This window comes from Hibiscus syriacus, unplaced genomic scaffold (assembly GCF_006381635.1).
Source record: "Hibiscus syriacus cultivar Baekdansim isolate YM2019G1 unplaced genomic scaffold, ASM638163v2 tig00110556_pilon, whole genome shotgun sequence".
In the NCBI taxonomy this organism is placed as follows: Eukaryota; Viridiplantae; Streptophyta; class Magnoliopsida; order Malvales; family Malvaceae; genus Hibiscus; species Hibiscus syriacus.
This window is the reverse complement of record NW_024062779.1, coordinates 441885-454247: the sequence shown is the minus strand read 5'-3', so window position 1 is coordinate 454247 and position 12363 is coordinate 441885. Positions and strand designations below refer to the sequence as shown.

Below are 12363 nucleotides of genomic sequence, written 5' to 3'. Positions count from 1 at the left end.
GACTAAGTTCCATTGCATGTCTTTTTGTCTACACATTTTTCTCTTTTTTACTATTAAAACTTTTTTTAAATAATTATTACACTTTTTGTCTCACTCTCTTCCTTCAACCCTTCAAAATGTATATCCCAATCCAATATCACATTGAGATAATAGGCTTTGAAAGTTAGCTCACACCTTTTTGCTATTGAAAAAACATTTTATTTATAATCAATACAATTTTTAAATTTTAAGAAACAAATTAGCAATTCACATATTCTTGAAAGATATGTCGAAAATATCAGTAAAATTAGATTTTGAGCGAACCAGAAAAAAGGGTGGGTGATTTTTTTTTTGACAAATGATATATTCGAAGTGAAAAGTTACAAAATTTTAGTTATTTTAAATAGGAAAAACACAAACAACCTTAGTTATGTTACAACGTTATTTAACTTGTGATAATAAATTTAATAATGACTATTACAACCAGCCTGGTCCACGGGACTAGAAAAAAAGATAAGTGGATGCTGGTAAAATGTCGCCTCTCTTAGTTCAGGCCATCTCCACTCCCTACCACCGAATCCAGTCTACTAAATTTATATGGATTCCCGGCGAAAGCAATGCCCTCGCCAACGCTATGGCCAAGCTCCCTTGTAACCCTGACTTCACCACATCTACCTTCATTGATGTTCCTTCTATTCTCCACAATTGAGACTCCGTTGGTCCCCCTTACTCTCGCTTTGTAATAAATAAACTTCGGTCTTTGCCTCCTTTTTTTTCTAAAAAAAGTAGAAAATAATTTGCATATAGATTGATTAATATTGTTATTGATATTAGACTTGATTTTAACTAGTGTTTTAGTTGTTTTGTTTAAAAATGTCATAAATATTAAAAGTTCAATTTTTTTATTTATAATAATGTTTATGTTAGATTTTTGGTGACCCGACTTCTATTTGATATTGTTTAAAAGAAATTATGATGCAACTCATGAATAGAAATTGCATGCCTCTTATTCTTATTCTTATCCCTATCCATGCCCCTTAACCTATTTTACTTATACGTGTTTTCGTCGATAAATAATACTGCCCCTTAACCTATTTGCATTATAATTTTATTAACTTTTATTTATTTAGTAACATTAACTGCTATTAATAATTAAAAATATAATTGACATGATTATTTTAATTTTTGAAATAAATCTGAATATATATTGGATTTTAGCATGTACGAATATCTGAAAATGGAAAGTAAAGAAATAGTAAATGCCGATGAAAGCAGGTGGCCATTGGAATAAATGGACCCATTCAATGTTTATTTCCATTTTCTATGTCGGCTAAGCTATTCCTGGATCATATTCAAAATCATTTATAAACAGGGCTGGTTTTGGGCCTGTGCGGGCTGCCCAACCGCACAGGGCCCAATTTTTGTAAGGACCTCTAAATTTTTTAAGTCTTTCGTATATACATATATTTAGGATGTTTGGCTCAAGAATTTTCAAGTCCAAGGCCCACATTATTTAGAGAATAGTTTACTTTGTATTTCACTTTATTATATGAAGATTTTTTACCACCATTTAACTTTTTCTTATAGTTATAATAAATTTTGAAATATTAGTGAACTTTATATATATAATATTTTAGTTTTAAAATGTCTATTTTACTGTTATGGCATAGGGCCACCAAAATTTACAAGACGCCATGTTTATAAAACAGTCTCCAACAAAACAGCTATGGACTCTTGATTTTACCCCATTTTTATTACCATAAATCAATCAAACTAATCAGCTGTCTGCGTGATATGTCTTTAGGTGTATTTCATTTTATATGCATTTTTATTATTTGAAGTTACGAAACTTAAGAAAGAAATGCCATCACTTTGTTCTTTATACTGGTGCGTTCATGCAGCATTAGAGTTTCATTTCAGGAGCGTGGAGAAGAGGTTTATAATATGTAGCTAAACAAGGCATGTGTGGAAGCACGGATGATCCTGCCATGCAGAGTGTCACATGGATGACAGGAGTGGGAGAGGATAGGAGGATGAGGCTGTGAGTGATCATCTGCTACCCTTCTGGAACCTTACCTGTAGTGTTGCTCACTTTTCTTGTGTCAATACATATATACCTTTTCTATCAAGTGGGGATGTGTATGTATGTGTGTGATATTGTCCAAAATTCAAATTAAGAACGCATGTGCATCATGTTCAGTTGCGGAAGCATCACTGCAGCAGTTGTTTTTGACGATTTCTTATTAACTTTGGGTCGTCCCTTGGTTCCTTCTATCTTCTCGTGTTTTGAGGGACCAACACATGCAAATATCCGCGAGATGATTAAACAGATGTGATAGAAAATTGAACAGTTATTTGCCTATATTATTGCCAAGCAATCCACCCACTTTGACGATTAGTGTGGGAGCAAAATGGAAATATTCTCGATTGTGGTCATTGTGGTTAAAAAGAAGAAGGAAATGGATCAATAATCTGTCAAGACTGTGATGATGGTGGGTCATGTCGTTTGTTGGTCGCTTCCCTCCCCTTTTCCGACCATATAATTTCTCTTTTTTTGTCCCAATCTCATTATTCATATTGATTGATAATTGTATTGCATTCATTAGATGGCCATCCAATGATTAAGACTCCCCAGAGATTCGCTCTTTTCATTTTTAATATGTACAAGTTATTGGTTCCAACCATTTCGCATTCAGTGGGTACGTTGACATAGCCTTTTAGCACAGTTGCAGTCCTTGCCGACCTGCGATTCTCATGGTCTACCTCTTCTACTGCAGTGAATTTTCGTTTGGGATGGTCCTTAATAATAATAGATTTTCTGATTTGATATCTAATTTTATAAATATGAATTTCAATAACTACACTTATATTGAGAAGTAACGTCTCTCCAATTACATTGATATGACATTATATAATGATAAAATATATTAAATTAATTAATTTTTAACGAAAAATAATTAATATCACACAGTAATATCACACGTCAAAACAACAGAGTAATTCACGCGTCAAAATATTATTCTTTCATCTAATACCAAAATTGAAATGTGAGACCAAGGTCCATAGATATTAGGACCCAAAATTTTTGGTATAATGATATTTTATTTACTTTTTAGTTTAAATATTAATTAAATAAGATATTTGTTCCTCTCAATTTTTAGATTTAAATACCTAATAGATACTTATTCTTTTGACGTAATTTTTTTACCCCTCAATATTTGATTCTGGTTATGTCCTTATATATGACATCACATATTAACACCATATAGTATTATTGTGTGATATCATATATCAATTTTTTATTTTAAATGAGAATAATTATATATATAAGCTTTTATTTTTTTTACGAAATCAAAAAATATTTATCATATGTCAATTATTTTAGGAATAAAAACTATACATGAACATTGATAAAAGTACAATGTTGTATATGAACTTTCGATTTGATTAAATCTTTGCACAAAATTAATATAGTTGTTGACGTAGCACCATTTGACTTTTACATATTATGTACATAAATAATTATATTTATATAAAAGTAAATAGATTTTTTAAAATGAGTATAGTTAAATCAACATCAAAATTTTATGTATATATTTAAACCACAATTAAAATTTTATGTATATAATTGCATTAAATGTAAGAATCAAATTACACGTTATATCAAAGTCTATGTATAAATTCAACATTTGTACCACATTTTTATTAAAAATATATAATTGTTTGTCTTAACGTTAAGACATATACAATTGTTGATGCAATGATCAGAATCTAGTGGATCGTGATGGTTCACTCCGATTGTATTGAACTGAGAGTCATTCATTCTACAAGGTGGTTTGAGGTTTGAAACTGTCATTGATTAGAAGGGGGAAAAAGTTGAAAGCCTCAAGGGATAGATTGATTTCTTTTGGTTTGGTTATGGATGCTGGTTGCGTTCTTTGCGGGAATGAGAAGATTGTGTGGCATCGGTTTCATATTCCGAGGCATTCAGTTATCTCTTGGATGACCATTCTAAAGAAGCTGCTTACAAGGGATAGGTTGATTTCTTTTAGTCTGGTTACTGATGCTGGTTGATTTCTTTTAGTCTGGTTATGGATGCTGGTTGCATTCTTTGTGGGAATGAGTTGGAGTCAAAGGATCAGATCTTTTTTGGTCAGTGTGGGAGGGTGTGCTGCAGGTTTGTCGCTTGCAGCGCGTGGTGCGAGATCGGAATTGGGAGTTTAGGTGGGCTGCAAGGTACCTCGAGGGAAAGTCGCTTCTTACAGCTGTTATGGAAATTGTTTGGAATTCTTTGATTTATTATGCGTAGAGGGAAAGGAAATTTCGTATATTTCAGAAGAGTGTATAGGCTGATACTATAGTTCGATTTATTGTGGATACTGTTAAGTGTAAATTGATAGGGCTGCCTATAAATAGGATGAAGCATACTAATAGTTTACTTTGTAATGCGTTGAATCTGGTATAGGGTTGGGTTTTTTTTTTGTTTTTGAAGGAGGGTTGGGGGTTTCTTTTGTTTGGCTGTAAGGGGTTGGTTTTGTGGTTTGTATTCGTTTTCAGGATAAATAAAAGCATTTATAAAAATAAATTGAATCCCCCTTCACATAAAGCCGTGATTTTTTTTTTACTTTTTCCAATTATGGTCCTGTCGATTTGCGGTTCTTTAGAGCTCCACGTGCATAATCTGGATGAGTTTACATGATTTATGGATAGCTGTCCACTAAGGTCTAACGGTAAAGCAATTGCTAAGCACATCCACACATGGATGTCAATTTGTTTTCCAGTAAAAAATGGCGAAGCTAATCAGAATATATCATGAAGTACCAATCAAATGTCCATGAGCTATATCATAAAAAATTTGATACATCTAGAACAGAGTAAAATGAAAATAGTCTCCAACCCGAACTAAACGATATCGATAATAAAATAATAATAAAGATTTTTTAAGATTTTAAATTCAAGCATCGAAAATACCAAATATGTAAATTCAATATCAAATAATAAATAATTATCTATAAACAAATATTGTATTATACTTATTTCATATTAATAAAAAAATACAACAAACAATACTTTCCCGTGGGTACCCAAACAATAATCGTTGGAATCAGTACAAAAGAAACTACATAAAAAATTTAATCAAAATCATCTTTAATTTGATTTTGAATAATCTAGAGGGATTATAATAGTAATATTTATTCAATTTTTTTTATTCACCATTGATAAAATACATATCATACCGAAAATTTAATCCTATATATTAAACGTAAACGAATGAAAAAGAAAGAAAATTTTCATCTTCTCTTCCAATTTCTCCGGAACGATTTTCATGTCATCGAAAAAAGAGCCGATGATCCTAATCTTCAGGCAAATGCCGTCCGACTTATTCTTCATTTTTATTTAATTGGTTTGGTTGATAGTTTCTCAGTGATGTTTGGTTTTAGGGAAATGATAAGAAAAACACTGGTTTAGATCAAAATGTTGATTAAAAATAATGAATGGGATGACGCGAGTGCTGACATAGGTAACTAGTTGGACTTGGACCATTTATTTGAACCCCGTTGGTCCCTTAAAGATGTACAGTTTTCTTGCCGGCCTTGAGACATCTGCCTAACAAAAAGTAATTTCTCAATCGACAACAGACACTCTAACCTGAACTCAGATGAACTTTCGCTGCTACTCTCACCGTTTTATCAAACCATTTTCAAATCTGACCCCGGCAACAAATCACCCTTCTTCTTCTAATTGGAGAACTCAAATCAAACAAGCTCAGCTGGTTTCGCAAGTCTCGTCCATTCTCTTACAAAGACGTAACTGGGCACCACTTCTTCAAACTCTTAATCTCTCCTCCGAACTAACCCCGGCTCTCTTCCTCCAAATCCTCTGCAAAACCCAACATCACCCTCAAATCTCTCTAGCTTTCTTCAACTGGGTCAAAACCCATTTGGGTTTTAAGCCAGACCTCAGCTCCCAATGCCGTATCATCCGAATTTCACTCGGCTCGGAGTTTTCCCCACCCGTGGACCAAATTTTAGACCCTCTGATTCAGTCGCACCCTGCACCGGTAGTTGCAGATTCTATGATTCAGGCTTGTAAAGGTAAAAATTTTGATCCTAGTGCTTTAAGTTCGTTGATCAAATGTTATTCGAAAAAGGGTCTTTTTATGGAAGTACTAGTGGTGTTTAGAAAAACGACTAGCTGCGGATTTGCTCCTTCAATATGTGCTTATAATGAGCTGCTTGATGCTTTACAGAGAGGAAATGAGGTGAAACTAGCTTGGTGTTTTTTAGGTGCCATGATTCGAGGTGCTGACCCTGATTCATCTTCGTGGTCATTGGTTGCTCAGATTCTTTGTAAAAGTGGGAAATTTGATAAAGTTGTTAGATTGATAGATAAGGGCATTTATAATTCTGAAATTTATGATCTTGTAGTTGATTTTTATAGCAAAACTGGGGATTTTGAAGCTGCATTTCATCAATTAAATGAGATGAAGGATAGAAAACTTGAGACTAGTTTTTGTACCTATAGCTCAGTACTTGATGGGGCTTGTAAATATGATAATAGAGATGTGATTGAGAGGATAATGAGTATGATGATAGAGAAGCAACTGCTTCCGAGACGCCAAGTTTCAGGAAATGATTCGATCATCCAAAAGCTTTGTGATTTGAAAAGGACCCATGCAGCTGAAATGATGTTTAAGAAGGCTTGTGGTAATAACATTAGATTACAGGATGATACTTATGGATCTTTATTAAAGGCAATGTCCCAGGTTGGGAGAATAGATGAAGCGACAAACATGTATCGAATGATGCTGAAAAGGGGAATTAAGGTAAAAGAAAGTTGCTATAGTGCATTTTTAAATATTCTTTTCCAGGAAGATCGGTTCGATGATGGATATGGATTGTTGGTGAATATCATGAAGCAAGGACATAATCCTTGTCCATCTCAATTGTCCAAATATATAACATCACAGTGTAGAAGAAACAATTGGAGAAAGGCTGAAGAACTGTTGGATGTGATGCTAGAGAAAGGGTTATTGCCTGATTCAGTTCCTTGTTGTTTGGTGATGGAGTATTATTGCTTTAACAGGGAGATGGATAAAGTTGTCGCATTGCATAATAAGATGGAGAAAGTGAAGGGAAGTTTAGATGTAACAACATACAACATGATTCTTAAAGGGCTATGGGGGGGAAGGAAAGCAGAAGAAGTGGCCCGGGTTTTTGATTATATGATAGGGTTGAACTTGATTGATAGTGCAAGTTTTATTATCATGATCCGTGAGCTCAGCCACTCTAAGGAACTGAGAAAAGCCATGAAAATTCATGATGAAATGTTGAAAATGGGGCTTAAACCTGACAAGCGTACGTATAAGCGGCTGATTTCTGGATTCAAGTAATCGATATAGCTAATGCATTTATCACATGGCAATTACACTTTGCATAACCGACTTTTTGGGTAATGCGGCAGTCTCTAGCTTGCGTCATTCGACATGGGAGTACGATAATTAAGATTTGGCTTAGATACTGTCACGGCATTGTTGTGCATTTCTCGCACAACTAGATTAATAGGATGTACAACGCTTACATTTTCATTTCCCCCTTTTACGACATGAGATTGAAAGCAGGTTGTGACATGACCGATGCATCTCAATCCATTTTGTTATTATCTGGATTATGGAAGAATGATATACGATGTGAAAATGCTGATTATTAAGGCTGCCTTTCGAAATTATGTTGCCACTATTTAGGGATTCAAAAAAAAATTATTCTGGTATAAATTGTCATATTCTAACACCATTTATTAATCAATGGCAAAGTAACTAAGGTGGGAGCAATTCAAAAGTCGGGTAATTAATTTTTAAAAAAAAATAGCAATCAAAATAGGTAAAATGGTTGAAATAATTTCTTTGAAAAAAATATTACCAAAATTATCCAGCTCGAGGATTATTTTCCAGAATAGCACCATAATCACAGTGCAAAGGAGAAAACTTGTTGTGTTCCATTCGCCTTCAAAAGACTCGAGGAGTGCAACGAGTATTCAGTTGAAGATTCCAAGATTGTCACGCGTCTTCAACCTTTCCATGTATTTCAACTTCTCATTGGTTTTCTCCTTTGCACCGTAGCAACCGTCCTTATCCAGAAAATAATGCTCAGTGGATAATTTTGGAAATTATTTTTCTCTAAGAACACTATGTTAGCCATTCTGCCATCAAAATAAGTGTAAGAAGAAAAATAAGTTTGGCCCATGGGGTTTTTGTTGCTGGAACTTGCTCCCGCTGTGACCATTGTATATTTTTCATACCAAAAAGCAGAAAAGTAGTAACAACGGTATAGCCGTCCCATTTGCTTAAGATTGTAGTATCACTCCTACAATAGGGATCTAAATCTCACGGCATTACTTGATTATGGAGATTTGTTCCACTAGCTAAGTTTAGACTTAGGGGTTGTTTGTTTACCTGAATCATTTAACGCTGAATGTTGAACCGTTCAACATTCAACGCGTTTGTTTCGTACCTCTGAATAATTCAATGTTGATTGATTCAGTAAAACAGTGCTGAATGACTCAGTACAAAAGTACATTCTGAATGATTCAGAGCCAGTAAACAAACAACATGTCATATTCAGATCTAATTCATCTAGAGTCTCTGAATCATTCATCATTTAAATCATTCAGCACTTAATCATTCTGAAGTAAACAAACAAGCCCTTAGTATCTAATAAAACCTTCTCCAAGCATTAGGAAATTGGAATCCATCTAAAAGAGTATTCCTTGTCAAGGAAAAGAAAAGAGAGGATATATTCCCGACTTTCGGTCCACCTCCTTCATTTTCACTTTTAGGATGTGATTGCTGACGAGTCACTCGCGACCACATAGGGATTTTAAATAGCACAAAAAGGTAGGCGATGAGTCATTTGGACGGCTGCAAAAAGGCTCTGAAATCTGATCCCTACTATTTTCCTCCAATCCAATCCAACTTTGCGTACACCTGCAGGCAGCGGTGTCGATTCCTCGCCCTCCAATTACAATTGCACCCTTCATTTTTGCTATAAAAAATCCATGCCCTTTAAGCTAAAAGCAAATGAATCACTATGATCATCTGGATGGCAACCCAGGGAGACAATCCCTTTTTGGTTACTTAGCTTAGCCCACATGTTATTCTCTTCATGGCATATTCATTTATCCTTATATTCCCATGGCATCGTAACACTTGAGAAGGGGGGAAACCTTTCGAGAGATAATAACCAATGGAAGAACAAATTGATTTGGTCGGGAAGGCATTTATAGATCATTACTACCATCTTTTAGATAATGATCGGCCGGCTCTGTCTTCTCTCTACAGGCCTTCCTCCATGTTGACGTTTGAGGGCCAAAAGATACTTGGTGTTGAGGACATCACTGCTAAGCTTACCAGTTTGCCGTTTGATCAATGCCAACATGTGATCAGCACCATTGATTCACAACCTTCTACTTTCGCTGGTGGCATTGTCGTCTTTGTCAGCGGCAGCCTGCAGTTGCCCGGAGAGGAGCACCATTTACGGTTCAGCCAGGTTAGTCATTTCGTACTCAAGAGCTTGGTTCTCATTCTTAATTAATAAGCATTTCCATTTCTCATTTTTTTAGTCCAATTTTTAATGGTGTTGCAGATGTTTCATCTAGTTCCAGTACTTGAAGGAAATTTCTTCGTGCAGAATGACATGTTCCTCCTCAACTATGGATGAATGGTTTTTCCCCATGTGTGGTGCGATATACATTTACTTGAAGGAAACACATTCCTCTTTATCTTTCATCTTTTCTTCATTCTATTATTGGATGCTATCACTCTGTAATCACTGATCAAATTGTTCCTCGTGTCATTGCTTTATGATCTTTCTTGGTGGATCTTATACGATACTAAAAAGGCTTTTCAAAACTGGTTGGGCTATTTGGATTGTGTTCGTCTGTGTTAAGAGTAAAAAGCCCTAAAATTCTCTCTATTCTCACTTTCTCAGTTTACATGCGTGTAACCTAGCAAGAGCCCACCAAAAAGAAAAAATAATTGACTGTAGTTTTGTGTACCTTTCAAGTAAAGCGAGACTCGTGTCCTTTTTAAGTTGAACGATCATAAACTAGTGCAAGTTGACGTACAACACAGAGCATTTTTACCACTACAATTTAAAATAGTTGGCCTTACTATCCTGTTGTTTTTTCAATTAACCATGTCGGGTTACCTACTGACCAAATTTCTTTTTCAAAGGTTAACTAGACAAAGTTGTAGTTGTAGGGTAAATATGAAAAAATGTAACACGACACAAAAAATAAATACTAACAAAAAGAAAGAATGGAAGACAAATTGAATCTATGGCTATAATGCTGAAGATCAACGAAGCTACTATTGGGTTTGTTGTTTTAATGGTGAATTTCAGCAATTCCATGATGGCTCACGTTCTAAGTGGAAATAAAATCCCCCACTTGATTTCTACAGTGGCTGGCATTGTCATATGGTGATTCCTTGATTTCCCTGAGGCTCTAGAAATTCCATCATTCATGATTAAATTATAACAAATTTGTCAATAATTAAAGCTAGTGAGGAAAGAGGTTTGAACGTTTTAGCTTTATTCCAAGAAACAAAAGGTTCCGGCATGTTCCTGAGCTGAGCTGGCCTTTGATTGAATATTGCCTCCTAGCCATTGCGGGATTCAAAGAAAAAGGAAAAGCCAAAACATATTTACTAATGTGACAATGTCCCACTTTTCCAAAGTCGACAAAATCCACTGGAAAGATCAGATCATCTCAAATCCAGGGCTAATGATAACTTCCATCTTCGTTCAAGGCGTTGATTAAATAACCCTTCTTTCGATCTACGTGTCATAATTTCATAAATTATCCCTTAATTTGCTTATTAATGATTTGATTAAGGAAAATCCCATTATAGAGCCCCTTGCTTATTTAAGGATTATGAAGGACAAAAGAGCCTACGAGCGCAGTTAAGCAGATCAAGAGCTTCTTATAGTAGGATTCTCCCCCTAATTTTCACATTGGTACTTCTAATATGCTTAGCTGCTCTGGTTGCCATTCGTTTAGTTAGATTTAGCTCCTTTGTTACTAATTATCACCCACCATATGACTATTGCGAGAGAGTTGTTGACCAGAGATCATGTATATCATTGCTCTCCGAAGTAGCCTCAAGCAAAAGCATGAGAATGAAGGATGTCGATCTGCTACATGCCTTCTTAGAGCGATCGGCTGCTGATATGCAAAGTGCTATCAACCTCGCCCACAGCTTCAACGATGGGATCAGTAATCACGGAGAGCAAGCGAGTCTCGACGATTGCCTGGAGTTGATGGAGTTATCCAGAGATAGGATCATGGACTCTATCGTTGAAGTTGAAAGAAGAGACGTTAATTGGCATACAAATGGTCAGGCATGGCTAGGCATGGCTAGGTAGCGTGTTGACTAACCATGTCACATGCTTGGATGGGCTACAAGGGTCAGTGAAGAGCCTTATGGAACCAGTGCTCGATGACCTTATATCGAGAGCAAGAAATTCCCTAGCCATTCTGGTTTCATTTTCCCCTATGAACACAAAATTTAATGATGGCCCGTTGGTCGATTGATTTCCATCATGGGTTGGAAGCAACGATAGAAAGCTTTTACAGGCTTTGCCTAATGAAATCAAGGTCAATGTTGTGGTGGTCAAGGATGGAAGTGGCAACTACAAGACGTTAGGAGAAGCCGTGGCACCTGCACCAGATAAAAGCGAGACCAGGTACATAATTTATGTGAAAAGGGTACTTATAAAGAACACGTTGAGATTAGAAAACGCAAGAAGAATTTGATGATTGTTGGTGACGGGTTGAATTTGACTATAATCACCGGTAGCTTAAATGTCATCGATGGATCCACAACCTTTAATTCAGCCACCATTGGTAAAGATTTGTTCCTACTTGAATATACATTACAATTATTATCCTTCATTGATACCGAGCAGCTAAGGCAGTTTTTGCTTTCTACAATGCAGCGGCCGTTGGTGATGGATTTATGGCACAAGACATATGGCTCCAAAACACAGCTGGGCCACAAAAGCACCAAGCAGTGGCTTTCCGAGTCGAGACCGTTTGATCAATTATAAACCGTTGTAAGATCGATGCTTACCAAGACACACTTTATGCCCACTCGAACAGCCAAATCTACAGAGATTCCTACATCACTGGCACAGTGGACTTCATATTTGGTAACGCATCTATGGTGTTCCAGAACTACAAACTCCTGGTGCGAAAACCGATGAACTCTCAATCAAATATGATCATGTGATGAATTGAGATAGTTTAGGGAATTAGAGAAGAAGAAGGCGTAGAGAAAAGAGTAGAATAGAGATACAGAAATAAGATTTCATTCAAAAATATGCT

General features: G+C 35.7%; 2 protein-coding genes and 1 pseudogene across 2 annotated transcripts; all 3 read left to right on the top strand.

The window, feature by feature from the left end:
- Positions 1 to 5585: 5585 nt before the first annotated feature.
- Positions 5586 to 7636, top strand: LOC120131603 (pentatricopeptide repeat-containing protein At4g21170-like). The gene has a single exon (XM_039148558.1). It carries the CDS (start codon positions 5639 to 5641, stop codon positions 7370 to 7372), a length of 1734 nt encoding a protein of 577 aa, XP_039004489.1. The 5' UTR covers positions 5586 to 5638; the 3' UTR covers positions 7373 to 7636.
- A 1539-nt stretch (positions 7637 to 9175) lies between these two features.
- Positions 9176 to 9711, top strand: LOC120131483 (nuclear transport factor 2B-like). Its single transcript, XM_039148470.1, has 2 exons — positions 9176 to 9524; positions 9621 to 9711. The coding sequence occupies exons 1-2, from the start codon at positions 9222 to 9224 to the stop codon at positions 9693 to 9695; spliced, it is 378 nt and encodes a 125-aa protein (XP_039004401.1). The 5' UTR covers positions 9176 to 9221; the 3' UTR covers positions 9696 to 9711.
- Positions 9712 to 10314: 603 nt separating this feature from the next.
- LOC120131784 lies at positions 10315 to 12268 on the top strand (annotated as a pseudogene).
- The last annotated feature ends 95 nt before the right edge of the window (positions 12269 to 12363 follow it).

Bases quoted from the DNA above. Each gene is read 5' to 3' on its own strand.
- LOC120131603 (XM_039148558.1), top strand. From the start codon at position 5,639: ATGAACTTTCGCTGCTACTCTCACCGTTTTATCAAACCATTTTCAAAT.
- LOC120131483 (XM_039148470.1), top strand. From the start codon at position 9,222: ATGGAAGAACAAATTGATTTGGTCGGGAAGGCATTTATAGATCATTAC. The intron at 9,525-9,620 runs GTTAGTCATTTC...ATGGTGTTGCAG, and splicing joins ACCATTTACGGTTCAGCCAG to ATGTTTCATCTAGTTCCAGT.